Raw genomic sequence first — 13,094 nt, 5'->3', positions numbered from 1 at the left:
AAAAAAAAAGAGAGGACACAGCCAAAAAAAGAAAAGAAAAAAGGCAGATGACGTCGCAGCCAAAAGAGGAGGGATGTCCGGTGGGAGACTTGACGACGGCGGCGGACTAGGCGGAGAGTGAGGTTGTTGCTCTCAATGGAAACCCTAGCAATAGATCGATCCCAAATCGAAGAGTTCCGTCGGACGCCGTTGGCGGAGGATCGAGGAGGAGGACAATACCTAGGGGAACAGAGCCATGTCGGTCGGGTTTCCTACCGCCGTGCCAGCGCTGCCGGCGACGAGACCAGCAAGAGGCTTCTTGATCTGAGGGATGAGAGAGAGGGAGGGGGAGGAGAGAGAGAGAGTTTTAGATATGGAGAAGAGTGAGGGACGGGATAAGAGAGAGGGAGAGAGATATGGTGTATTTGATTACTAAGGATATAAACGTCTTATTGTTTAAATTCATTGGAATGGGCTTGGACAAAAGATTTTCATTGGAATGGGGTTTGTGTTTATTGTTTTTGACTAAATGGGCATTTTCCCTTCATTCATTGATTATACATTGTTACTATTCAAAAAGCCCAAACGAAATATTGGCAATAAGAGCGTAAGGATCGCATTCCTCACAATACATGCAAAAGACAAAACCTTGTCAGGCTAATATGTCCAAGCGATATCTAACACTCGATCACTCGGAGTCCACTTTTTCATAACTCTCGTCGCTCGACGTAGATGCAACATCTAATTCCTTAGTGCTCGATTCTTTATAGTAATAGTCCAGCGTCCTTTTCATTTCAGGATCGTCAACCTTCAACAGGCCTTGTAAACAGATGATATTGATTACGCTGGGCTTCCCTTTTGAATTTGCAAAGAACATTCATCATTGGTCCTTTCTACTCGTGATACTTAACATTTTCACGATATATCAATCGCTGCTTGCATCATAGACTCCAAATTCTCCCTATGCTTCAAAGAAAGCACATAGTGTGATAGGGCGGTCACTCTACTTTGCACAATAAACACCTCAAACCTCGCTTCTTCCAATGAATCAACCAACCCTACATTTGTTGCACGCAAATCTTCAACTTTCCTCTCTGATTCCTTCAGATCTACATGGGGCGCTCGAATCAATCCTTGTTGATTTCCACATTTCTTTTCCAACATAGCCTCACGACGAGCGGCAGACTTCATGAAAGCTTTCATCTTATCCTTTTCCTACTCGACAACCTTTACAACATACAATTTCAAATAGAGAACCTACAATTTCAAATAGAGAATTGTAATCATGAATTTTTATTTAGATAGATTTCATAAATTAAATTAAAGAAAATGACAAGAAAAGAAAAAAGAATTTAGTTTTATGACTAATCTAAACTGTTAGTTTTATTAGATCTAATGGATGATATTTTGATTATAATTTTGTTGCCATGGATCCGCCCCCTTTAAATTTTGTCTTTACCAACTCGAGTTATGTCTTCTAGTGAAAGGTTTGACCAACAAAAAAAAAAATAAGGAGTGTAGATTACAATTTAAAAAGTGTAAATTTCATTTCCCTTCATTTATCAAACATTCATTTATCGAGGTTTAACTATAACCCGATTGTATAAATAAATTGTTTAAAAAAGTAAATAGGAGGTAATAGAGGTCTAAATTGTAAATTTGGAAGTCGAACTAGAACCTCCTAATTTCCTTTCAAAAAATGCCTATTTAGTACTAATTCCAACCTCTCATTTCCCATTTTAATGATAATCTTTTGCATTAGCCCATTCTAATATAAGTTAACTATTTTAAGCCCAAATGCATAAATCTTTACTAAAGTCTTAACAAATCATATTATTTTAAGACTATTTTGCCCCCACCTCTTCAACATGAAAATACTTGGCCGGAACCTCGGACTCCGGTCACCGGCCGCCGGATTCCGGTCACCGAAATTTCCCCGACCGCCGGATTCCGGTCACCGGATTTTCCTCTGTAACCAGTTACTGACCCCCAATAACCAGTTACTGACCAGTAAATGACCCATAATAACCAATTACTAACCCCTAGTAACCAGTTATTGATTAATTACTGACACCCAGTAACCAGTTACTGACCCCCAATAACTTTTAGTTTTCAGTTACTGACACCCAGTAATCATTTAGTTTTCAGTTACTGACACCCAATAATTACCCAATAATCACTTATTGACGCTCAATAATCAGGTTACAAACCTCAAATAATAACTTATTGGCCCCAATAATCACTTACCAATCCTTAATAATCACTTACTAACCCTAATATTCAAATGTAAAGATAAAAAAAATAAAAAATAAAAATAATAAATAAAAACTAACTGACATGAACTGGGCACCCAGATTTCTTCTCTAGGCACCCACCTTCACCGAAGAGAACAAGTTGCAGTCCCCGACGGCCTCCTCCACCGAAGAGAACGAGTCGCAGTCCCCAACGGCCTCCTCCACAGACCCCGGTGCACGTCAGCAAGTAACGCCCTTCCCCAGCCACGATCCAGCCCAGATCGAACTCCAGCTGAGCCCCAAGCACGCCTCGGCAGCACCATCATCAATCTCGACACGAACCCAGCCCAACCCCGACGCACTCCTACCCAGTCTAAACGAAGACGGAAGAGGAGCTAGGTAGCAGAGGCAAACGGCGAGAACCGGACTAGCTCGTCGGTGCAAGAGGACGGCGGCAAATCTCCGGCTGACTTGGCTACACAAAGAGAGAGAGAGACCAGATCGGGAATATTTGAAGGAGAAAGATATAATATTTGTGTGGTGTAATTACACAGGGTATTATAGTCTTTTTCTCAAGAATCATTGAAATGGGCACAAAGATAAGATTTTAATTGAAATGGGTTTTAGTTTTCAAATATTTGGGCATTAGGGCATTTTCCCAAAATAAAGAGTTTCCACATGATAAAGTTTGAGGTAAACTAAATTTAAGCCAAAATTCATTTAATATAGTTGAGAATATGCAACATATTCACACACCAGTTCTCTATATTCACATACTACATCTATTTTTTCTCTTACTCTAATTTAATTAATTTACAAACTACTCTCTTAAATTTGCTTCATTATTGACTCTCAATCACTCTCATCATACACAGCCTACACAGGGACAGGGTGTGTGGATAGAAAACAAGGGAGTAAATAAAACCACCCTATTAGGAATGAGTTATTGAGTTTGACCAATTCACAGTCCCTTAATTTACCTGTTTGTATTAGTAATTGCAAGGAAAGTAAAAAGAACAAAACAGAAAAACAACACTAGAATAATTTTGATGAGTAAACATGTTGGGTATAAGGTACAACATACAGGGAAGATTTCATATTATATCAAACTTGCAAGACATTGTACAGAGATATTCAAATATCCGAAACTATCAGAGATTCAGAGGGTACTTCAATTCTCAATCTATTATATCAAAACAGAGCTTAGCCTCATCCCAGGGACCATTGATCTCAAATTTGTATTCCTGCATCTGTATAAGGCAGTATGGACAGACAACTGATACAACAATCAACAACCCTAAGAACATCACAAAAAGAAACAAGTGCAAGGTATAAACAAAGGCCAAGGTGGCAATCATCAGACCAAGAGAAAACCACATGTGCAACCGAAAGGAATATTTTTTAATACAGTAAGTAACCAATGGAGCAAAAAGGAAAACTTGCAAAGAGAAATGCATGATTGCAAAAACAAGCAGAGTTGATGGTAGGCGGGACGCAATAAAAACTGAGGCCACAATAGAAGCATTTAAAGAAATGCAACTGGTCAATGTCGGACTGTTTAGAGCACCAATTGTTCTGACAGTGGATCCAAAGTAGTCATGGAAAAAAAGATGGAGCAGAAGTAGTGAAACTGTTAGTGCCAATATGGAGTCTGAGCTAATGGATCTTGTAAGAGTTTGATAGATAGGAGCCAAAAGATATAGGCCAGAGGTGAAAAAGGAAACATTGAGGAGGTAATGCAAGAGAAGATTGAAGGATAACATTTCTTGAGTTAAAAGGAGAATAAGAAAGCCCAACCCGAGAAGGGTGACATCAAGAAGTAGAAGTGAATTTTCAGTAAGAGTTGATCTGATGGTGTAGGTCCAAACCAACCCAGTTAGAGCTACAATGCACAAATATTGGGAGATGGACACTGAATCCTGCATCGCTTTTAGCAAGTCCCTTTTAACAACATTGGCATTAGTGACCATTTCTTCAAGAAATGATTCATCTGAATGATTGTCATCAAAACCAGGTTGCATCCCCCCATAAACCACTTTCTTCCATTTGGGCTTTGTGGGAGGTGTGCTTTCAGCCATGCTGCTATCCATTCCAACTCAACTGTTTAGCAAATATGAAACCCTCTTTAGTTACGTGAGATCTAACCTTCACAAGGACTTCCAATGATTTCCAGAAGAAATAGGCTTTGCTCTGTTGTTTGCAACCTGTCCAATGATATGGAAAACAGATAATGAAGAAACAAAAAAAAATCAATTACCAATAAAGACAATCAATTGACTTCAGAAATAATCTTGCCACTAAATTTATATGAAAATAATTGCATCAAACATTAATTTAAAATTGTATTTCAACAAGATTTCAGACATCCCTTGAGATCAGTGTGGGTTAGGTGCTCTGATCATGTAGAACATATTTATTCGGGAACCTAAGGAAAAGAAAATGAAAATGTACAATATAATACCGAGACCTAGCATTTTTTTTCTTTTCTCTATCATAAGAAGACAATTTAGAATTTATCTATACAAAACATAGATATATATGATTATTATACACACATACAGTATATATGTACAATAAACAACAAATACCAAGCTCATGAAGAACATGGAACCCAACATATTAAAAGGAAAAAATTTCAATATTTTGCATTCACAAAATACATAAATTATAACCCCCAAAAAAAATAAAAATAAAGAACCCTTGAAAGTTAAGCATGTATCAGAAGTTTGAATTACATATTAGAAACACCAGATACCTATACGCAACTATGTGCACAACATGGAAATTAGCCTCTGCATTCCACAGAAAGATGAACCAAAAGCTAAAGTCAAGAAAATGAAGAAGTCTGTAGACAGAAGACATACGGTTCACAGTGTCGTTCCCAGCTTCCAGACGCAGGGAACCATTGCAGCCTTTTGCCTTCTGATATCAATGAAAATATCAAACACCTAACTACTCAAGCACGGGGCAATTGCAGTCAATATGTCGTAAACTTATGTACTCTAGTTTTGCATAAAATGGGGGTTTAGGTTTCAAAGATATAAATAAATAGCTTTTCCATGCATTATATTGTACGTGGAATATGAAGACATTGAGCAGTATAATTACCAAAATTACTTATAATGAAATGCAATAATGAAAATTACTTGCTGTCTTGACATAGCGTAATGTTAGAAAGTCAAGTAGTATCAAAGGAATGTGGAAACATTTTGGTTGCTTTCTTTGTTGTTTTATCAAAATTAAGTGGGCAGTCAGCAAAGCAAACACGATGTTAGAATCAAAAACATTTTAAGCGTTCAACGTGTCAGATCTTAATTACACTGGCTCCTTAATTTGTTGGTCCAGTAATTACACTGGCTCCTTAGTTTGTTGGTCCAGTATACTCAATGTACTGTAAATAATACTTCTCTGTGGATGGGACAAGTCTCCAGCTATAAAACGGTTTGTCCTCCTCTCCACTTCTATCCAACTGCATCCAGCTGGCTTTTTTAAGTCTCTAATCCTCATAAGCTGCCTTACCTCCATGACCCCATCCCATCTAGCTTCTGATGCATATAAGTTTGACATCACCACGTAGTTCCCAATATTATCAGCTTCAATGTCAAACAGATGACCTGCCACAACACGACCCAAGTCCACCATATGATGAGTTCTACAAGCACCCAGTAATGTCCCCCATATGTTAGCATTAGCTTCAATAGGCATCTTGGACACAAAAGAAAATGCATCATCAATGCGCCCACCTCTGCCAAGGAGATCCACCACACAAGCATACTGTTCCATGGTAGGTTTGACCCCATAAACCTCTTCTATTGTATGAAAGATCTTCAGCCCTTCGTTCACAAGGCCAGCATGACTGCAAGCAGATAATACAGCAGTAATGATAACATTATCAGGCTTTATACCCAACTCAAGCATATGAGAGAAAATCCGGAGTGCTTCCTCACCCATACCATGCATGGCAAACCCACCAATCATGGCTGTAAACATAACCAGATCCTTATGCAGGCTGGACTGGAACAGCTTATAAGCATATAATATGGCACCACATTTCGCATACATATCTAACAGAGCTCCTGTCAAGTAAACATCAGGAAGAAAAGCTCTCACCACATATCCATGACACTGCCTCAGCAAGTGGACTGAAGATATTTGAGCAGATACAGGAAGGAGGCTCATAATGGTCATTGCATCTGGCTTCATTCCTTGAGCTTGTAACTCATTAAACAGATTAATAGCTTCAGCAGGACAACCATTTTCAGCATAAGCTTGGACCATTAGATTCCAAGAGATGAGATCAGTTTCAGACATGCTGTTAAGTATCATTTGCGCATCATCATGAGACCCACAATTCACATAAGCTGATATCATTGAATTGCTTGTCGCTAAATTTTTTTTCTGTGATAAACTCTGAAAGATCTTGAATGCATAGTCCATGTTACCACACTTGGCATATGCATCAAGTATCGCATTTCCAATATCATCCAACAAAAACCCAGCCTTAATTGCATAGCTATGTGTTTCTTTAACCTTTTCTACTCTACATACTCCAGAACAAAACTGAATTATGGTCAAGATGGTTATATGGTCCGGTATCATTCCTTCCCTTAGCAGCTCGTTTAATAAGTTAAGAAACTTGGTAGAATAGCAAATACCTGAAAAGGCAACTAGCATGGTATTCCACGATATCAAATCCCTCCTAGACATCATCAAAAATGTCTCTAAAGCATCTTCAATTTTATCACATTTCACATAGAGACTAACAATGGCATTACCAACTGCTGTAGACTCATATAGCATAGGATGTCGAAGAACATACCCATGGATCTTTCTTCCCACATGCAAGAGCTTCAAATGTGCACAAGAAGGAAGAATACTGAGAATAGTTACAGAGTCTGGCCCCATCGTCTGTAAGGATAGTAATTTGTGAAACAAGTCCAATGCTTTCAACCACTCACCATTTGATGCATATCCTGCAATAATTGCATTCCATGAAACCAAATCTCTTGATTTCATCCTTTGGAACAATGATTCTGCTTTTTCTATTTGTCCAACAAGTAAATAAAAACTTACTAAAGCATTGCAGACGGAGACATCTGCTGCTAGTTCACTCCGGCGCAGAACATAACAATGAATCTCTCTCCCGGACCAGTAGACGCTGTTATCCAAAGAAGCACAAATGGGAAGAATAGTTGCAATAGTTACATAATTTAGGTCCACTGGTCCTTTGAGCATCCATCTGAACAATTCATATGCCTTCTTTATCAATCTATTCTCAGAACACCCTGCAATTATTGCATTCCACGAAATGGCATCTTTGTCAGCAATGTTCTTGAACACATTATATGCATCATAAGAAACTAGCCCAGATTTTGCATACATAGATATAAGAGCATTTCCCACAAGAAGATCTGTTTCTAGTCCAGACTTCATCACATAAGCGTGCACACTCTTTCCCATATCTAAATCCCCAATTCGAGCACACACAGGAAGAACAATTGCAATGGTAACAGAAGTAGGCTTAGCCTTCCCAACAACATGCATTTCATGAAACACCTTCATTACCTCACCATTGTACTTCCGAGATGCAGAAAATCCAGATAAGACAATGTTCCAAATGACAGGATCTTGGTAACACATTTGACCAAAGAGTGTCTTGCAATCATCCGATGCACCACATTTGGCATACACATTGAGCAGTGCTTTAGAGACAGAGAGGCATGAAAGATCGCCATGCTTGACAACATAACCATGAAGTGCTTTTCCGGAATTTATTGCTAAGAGAGCAGCACAGGATTTGAGAAGAGCTGCTAATTCCTGGTAATGGGGATTAAACTGACCAGAACTTTGAGTACCACGAATGAGCAGAGGTAACACTTCATTATGCCTGTTATCTATGCGGTAGCTCCTTTTAAACTTTTGAGAACTGCGTGACGTGTGTCCACAAGCAGCTCTTGTACACTTCAAAAATATATTAGAATCATTACAATTTCTCAGCATAATAACCGAGTTAAAGAAGTCTTAAGCTTTCTAACTTCCCACTCAGAAATCTCAGATAAAATTGGACAGCCAGTTGAAAGAATTCCACCGAGTCCATGTACGGAACCACATTCTTATGTCGCTTAACAAAATCTAGAGTCTCCTTCCAAATACTGGCCACACTGAATTCTTTGCTCAGAAAAGGATGACTGAAATTGAGGACGGAAATAGTTACATTAAGATATTTCCTGTCTTCTCCTCAACAATCTTCTTAGTGGCCTTGCTTGATCCTATTTTCAATAAACATGACATTATTTGTAATTCAATACCTCTCAGCTTTTGACTAAACTTAGTGGTTGGAACAATGAGAAGAATAGCCAATTACTCACCTATTCGCCCTTTCTTTCTCTCACTATTTTTCTCTTTACTCCTCTAATTATTTAAGCTTGTCAGTCCAAGCCAAACAAAAGAAAAGCCATATGAATAGCAACAAAGATACCTCTGCCTTCTTTAGGAATTTCACATTTTCTCAGACAAATCATTAAAAATGGAAACAGATTCAAAAAAAAAAAAAAAAAAAAAAACTAAAAGAACAGTGGGTTCCGTTCAAAGGAGAGTTCGGATAAATGGACATATCACTAAATGCAATTGAAATGCAGCAAATATCTAAATGCAAAGAACCAGGATCCACAAAATATTCATTTCCAACACCTTTGTCAACCAATCTTATAACCATTATCAGAACTGACAAATGAAACACAACACGTTTTCCTCCATATTCTTAGAAGAGAATCAAAGATAAACTAAACTTGGAGCGTTCATCATTTAGTATGTTCATCTGAGAGTTTGAAACTAAATTCAAAACCCGAGAAGAAATGAATTACCTGATTCCGATTTGGGGCTGTAGCTCTGCGATTTGGGGATGTGTGGCCTTCAGAGAGACAGAAAGAGTGAGTGGGCGATTTCAGATTGAACTGAATAAGATTCCCCACACTTGGATTCCATCAATAAGAAAAGTAGTAAGAGCACCTGTGGGGGCTTGGAGTAGGAAGAAGATCAAGGGTTCAACTCTTTTTCACAAAGTCGGGGGACGGTGTACTGGTTTTGCTTGTACCATTTTTTATCAAATCAATCAATTACACCTTTTCTTATTAGCGAAATAACCAAAATACCCCCAAACAAAAAATATACCTAAGGTCAAGGTTCCAAAGAAGCCCTTCTAGTGAGGACTCTTAAGTTGAGGACTTTTCGGCTTATCCCACCTTTCGATCTTATATCTACATCTTGACCGTTCAGTTTATAGATATTTATGAGTAGATTATTTCTTCAAATTTTCAGCTATATTGAAAATTGTTAAGACATTCATAAGTGTGATTTATCAATTATGAACTTGAACGGTTTATATTTGACAGATTTGGTTCGTCCATTAATTTGATCTAGTTTGTTATCTTAACGAACACCAATTTAGATGAAAATTTGTAGAAATGATCTATTCATATAAACCTAAAAACTGAACGAATAAGATGTCAAAATGTGATAAAAAATTGGGTCTTTTAAACCATAAACCGAAAAGTTCTCACCAAATCCTCAACTTAAGAGTCCTCACTAGAAGGGCTTCCAAGGTTCCAAAGCCAAATAGCCAAGTCAATATACTACCAAGTACCAACTCACATGAGCCTGTTCTACTTCACTAGACCCTTAAATTCCCCGTGCCTTCCCAACTCCCTACGGCCTACGCCTCCCCTGGCAGGAGCATAATATGCGATGGAATTATTGTTCAACATTTATTGTTATAAACTAAAGTAGAGATAAAAGAGAAGAACAAAATATAAGAGCAACTTTAGCAGACTCTCTATTTTAGCTTTTAGCTATTTTAAAGAGCGTGTTTAGCTTTTTTTTATATTTTCGGAACTCCAGCAGACCAAAGTTTAGCTATTATTACTTTTAGCTATTTCGTTAGCTAAATATAAAGAGCGAGATGACTCAGATGAGGCTAGCTATAATTTAATACATTCCTTTTAAGATATTTTACGTGATATATAAATATATTTAAACTATTTAATCTTTATTTGAAGAATAATGTTGATGTATTGCAGCCGTATTTCTAAATTGGTTAGCCAAAATATAGCTAAAATGACATTTTAGCTAATTTGACTAAAATTTAACTCAAAAATGTCTAGCATTACTAAATATGCTCTAAGAGGAGGAGGAAGAAGTATTTCTATCTTTTTTTTTTTAACTCAAAGACAATTTTGTCATTTATATTCAAGTAAAGGATATAATACGAATCGATCCGTTGCCATGCGTATAGAGGCCAAGCAAGATCATAAGATTTGTATGAGGGTTGTATCCTCATTTACATTTCGGCTCACAAGTGAGCCTACAATCTAATAGAAAATAGATTATACAACTAATATTCCACCTAGAAAACTAGAAAAAGACTAATAAGAAAATAGACTCGTAACGCTAAAATGTCATGAGACACAAAAACGTGCTTAGGAACAAACAAAAGTGCTTAGAGTCCTAGTGAAAAATACTTGTGAAAATAATGAATTAAATAACATAAGAGAGTCATCGTTTACACGTTTTGTTCCTCAAAAAGATCAAATCACGCCAAGAGAAGCGAAGGCTTTAGGGATGAGCCACACGCCTAATTCTAAGAAACTAAACAAAAAACTATTCCAAGGATTTATGAGACAGAGCACGGCTATGGAGAGAGAATTCTTCTTAGTATTGGTGCGGCAAATTAGATGACAAAGTGATAGAGAAATGCCTCTATCTATAGGAGAAATCACCCCTTTTTTGTTGATCTTGGCCCTTCAATTGAAAAGATGAAATCTTGATCGAATGGCTGAGAAAAGAGCCTTCAAACCTGCGTTATATTGTGCTTAATAGGTCTCCAAGAGATTCTACAGTTGCTGCCACGAAATACTCACATAATCACAAAAGGATACAACTTCTTTTCCAACTAGGATTTGATTTCATAAAGCAATTTGTTCCTGATTCTCAAGGTGATTTTCTACGAAATTAATGCCCAATATTCTTCAAATAATGATCTTTAAATCCACGTAAACGCCTTCCAAAAAGCCCACCAATTCGGCACCCAAAATCTGTTCCAAAACCAACTTCGTATGAAACTTTGTCTTCAAGCAATGATAGCTCTCACAAATGTCTTGATAAAATCCTATTAAAACCACAGGGAATAAATCCTCAAAACAAAATAAGCCATTTTCAGACTTCAAATCGTTGCTTCTTGAGGTATGTCTTGCACGTGAGTTTTCTTCAACTTCTATTGAGCTTTGTGACAAATAGTGTCACATCCCAGTTCTTAAATTAAATTACGGTTATTTACTTTTGGTATTACTTTGGCTTTTACCGTTTTGAGTAACCGTTTACTATTTAAGGCTCCAAAAGTTGACTTTTTCCTGGGTCTAAAATTTGGGAAAACTTTCTTTATGAAAGTCGTAGAGGATGTTAAACGGAGTTCGTGGACACATGACACGCTTAAATCGGAGATAACATGTAAAAGTTATCAGATAAAAAGGGGTAAACATTAGTTGGTAAATGGGTAAAATTTTTAAGGCTTTATTTTTTTGTGTTTAAGTTTGGACCAGGTAGGATGTGGAGAAGCCCAACACCCACACTCTCTCTCTCTCTCTCCCCTTCTCTCTCCTCTCTCTCGAATCTTCTCGACCCGCCGGATTCACTACATTCGCCCGCCACCGTCTAGCCACCAGAGATCGCCGGACCGGTCCCGTTCGGACGCCCATCGCCTCCTCTTCCTTCCTGGGCCGGTGACTGGGTCTGTGACGCCGCCGGATGAGAGAAATCTTGCCCGAAACGCCGGACTGTCCATTCTCCGGAAATCGCTCCTCTGACCACCATAGCTCGTGATTCTTGGCTCATCTTGTAGCTCTCATCAAGGTTAGTAATCCCTCAAAAGGAATAGGCTCAATTCGATCTTCGTAAGGAGAAATGTATAATTGAAGTTCTAGGGCTCAATTTAAGGTTTTGGTTCGATTACCCTAGTTAGGCTTAGAATTGGATTTTGTGGTAGTTATGAAAGTTGTTTGGAATGTTGAGAGGAAGATTGTGTCAAAATTTGGTAGCCATTGGAGGTCGCCGGAGTTCGGCTATACTTTTTCATGTTTTTGAGATTGTTTTAATGAGAGGAGTTTAATGATGTGAAGTTTGAAATTTTTGAAGGAGTTTTGGTTAGGTATGGGATTTTTCAAAGATTGAGAATTTTGGCGGTTGTTAGAATGAAAATCCGGTTGTTGGATTTCCTTGGTATTTATTCTAGAATGTTAGAATTGATGAACTAAGGTTGTGGTGGAGTTTGGTGGAAATCCGGTGAGCTTAACCCTAGTAAGGGTAGTGAGTTAAGCGGAAGAGTTTTGGTTTTTATATTTAAGTATTTATTTTCTGGAATTGAAGTTTGGTTCTAAGCATGGTTATTGTGCCAAGATACGAAGGAAACCTCGCTTGAGTGGCAATTCGGATATCGTCGGGCTTATGCCTAAATTTGTGAGTGGACATTTTGATTTTAAATAAATATGCATGCAAGATTTTTTAATTTATTATTTTATTTTCTGAGCTTATATTATAATTTCGGCTTATGAGATGATCTTGGAAATTATTTAAGTTTGAAGCATTGATTAACGGTTGGTCATGATTTATGGATTTGAGCTCGGATTATTAATTTGATATTTGAGTTTGAATATTTTTATAAATTCCGGATTTCATTGTGATTGTTTTAATGGTGAACTTTGAGATTTATAAAAGATTTTCGAAAATGGGATTTTCGGTAGTTTGCTATTTATAATTTTCGAAATTATTGGTAGAATATTGATCTTGACCTTGAGAATGTTTAGTGAGAATTTTGGATTGAGATATTAATTA

The 13,094-nt window shown here is 37.5% G+C and overlaps 2 protein-coding genes across 4 annotated transcripts; both read right to left on the bottom strand.

Annotated features, from left to right (window-relative positions):
- Nucleotides 1-3,239: 3,239 nt before the first annotated feature.
- On the bottom strand, nt 3,240-9,284 carry LOC101303847 (putative phosphatidylinositol N-acetylglucosaminyltransferase subunit C-like). 3 transcript variants are annotated; one of them, XM_004288561.1, is made up of 3 exons: nt 9,077-9,178; nt 5,078-5,135; nt 3,240-4,417 (listed from the first exon to the last, which is right to left on the bottom strand). In XM_004288561.1, the coding sequence occupies exon 3, from the start codon at nt 4,301-4,303 to the stop codon at nt 3,392-3,394; it is 912 nt and encodes a 303-aa protein (XP_004288609.1). In that variant the 5' UTR covers nt 4,304-4,417; nt 5,078-5,135; nt 9,077-9,178; the 3' UTR covers nt 3,240-3,391. The 3 variants fall into 3 exon arrangements, with proteins under 3 accessions (XP_004288609.1, XP_004288611.1, XP_004288610.1); XM_004288563.1 differs by having other exon boundaries at nt 5,078-5,165; nt 9,077-9,158; XM_004288562.1 differs by lacking the exon at nt 5,078-5,135 and having other exon boundaries at nt 9,077-9,284.
- On the bottom strand, nt 5,060-8,213 carry LOC101305803 (putative pentatricopeptide repeat-containing protein At5g08490-like). Its single transcript, XM_004289531.1, has one exon. It carries the CDS (start codon nt 8,211-8,213, stop codon nt 5,562-5,564), a length of 2,652 nt encoding a protein of 883 aa, XP_004289579.1. The 3' UTR covers nt 5,060-5,561.
- Nucleotides 9,285-13,094: the final 3,810 nt, after the last annotated feature.

The sequence above is a fragment of the Fragaria vesca genome, linkage group LG1, assembly GCF_000184155.1.
Source record: "Fragaria vesca subsp. vesca linkage group LG1, FraVesHawaii_1.0, whole genome shotgun sequence".
Taxonomy (NCBI): Eukaryota; Viridiplantae; Streptophyta; class Magnoliopsida; order Rosales; family Rosaceae; genus Fragaria; species Fragaria vesca.
The sequence above is the reverse complement of the archived record's forward strand: the minus strand, read 5'-3'. Positions and strand labels throughout refer to the sequence as shown.

Bases quoted from the DNA above. Each gene is read 5' to 3' on its own strand.
- LOC101303847 (XM_004288562.1), bottom strand. From the start codon at position 4,303: ATGGATAGCAGCATGGCTGAAAGCACACCTCCCACAAAGCCCAAATGG.
- LOC101305803 (XM_004289531.1), bottom strand. From the start codon at position 8,213: ATGCTGAGAAATTGTAATGATTCTAATATATTTTTGAAGTGTACAAGA.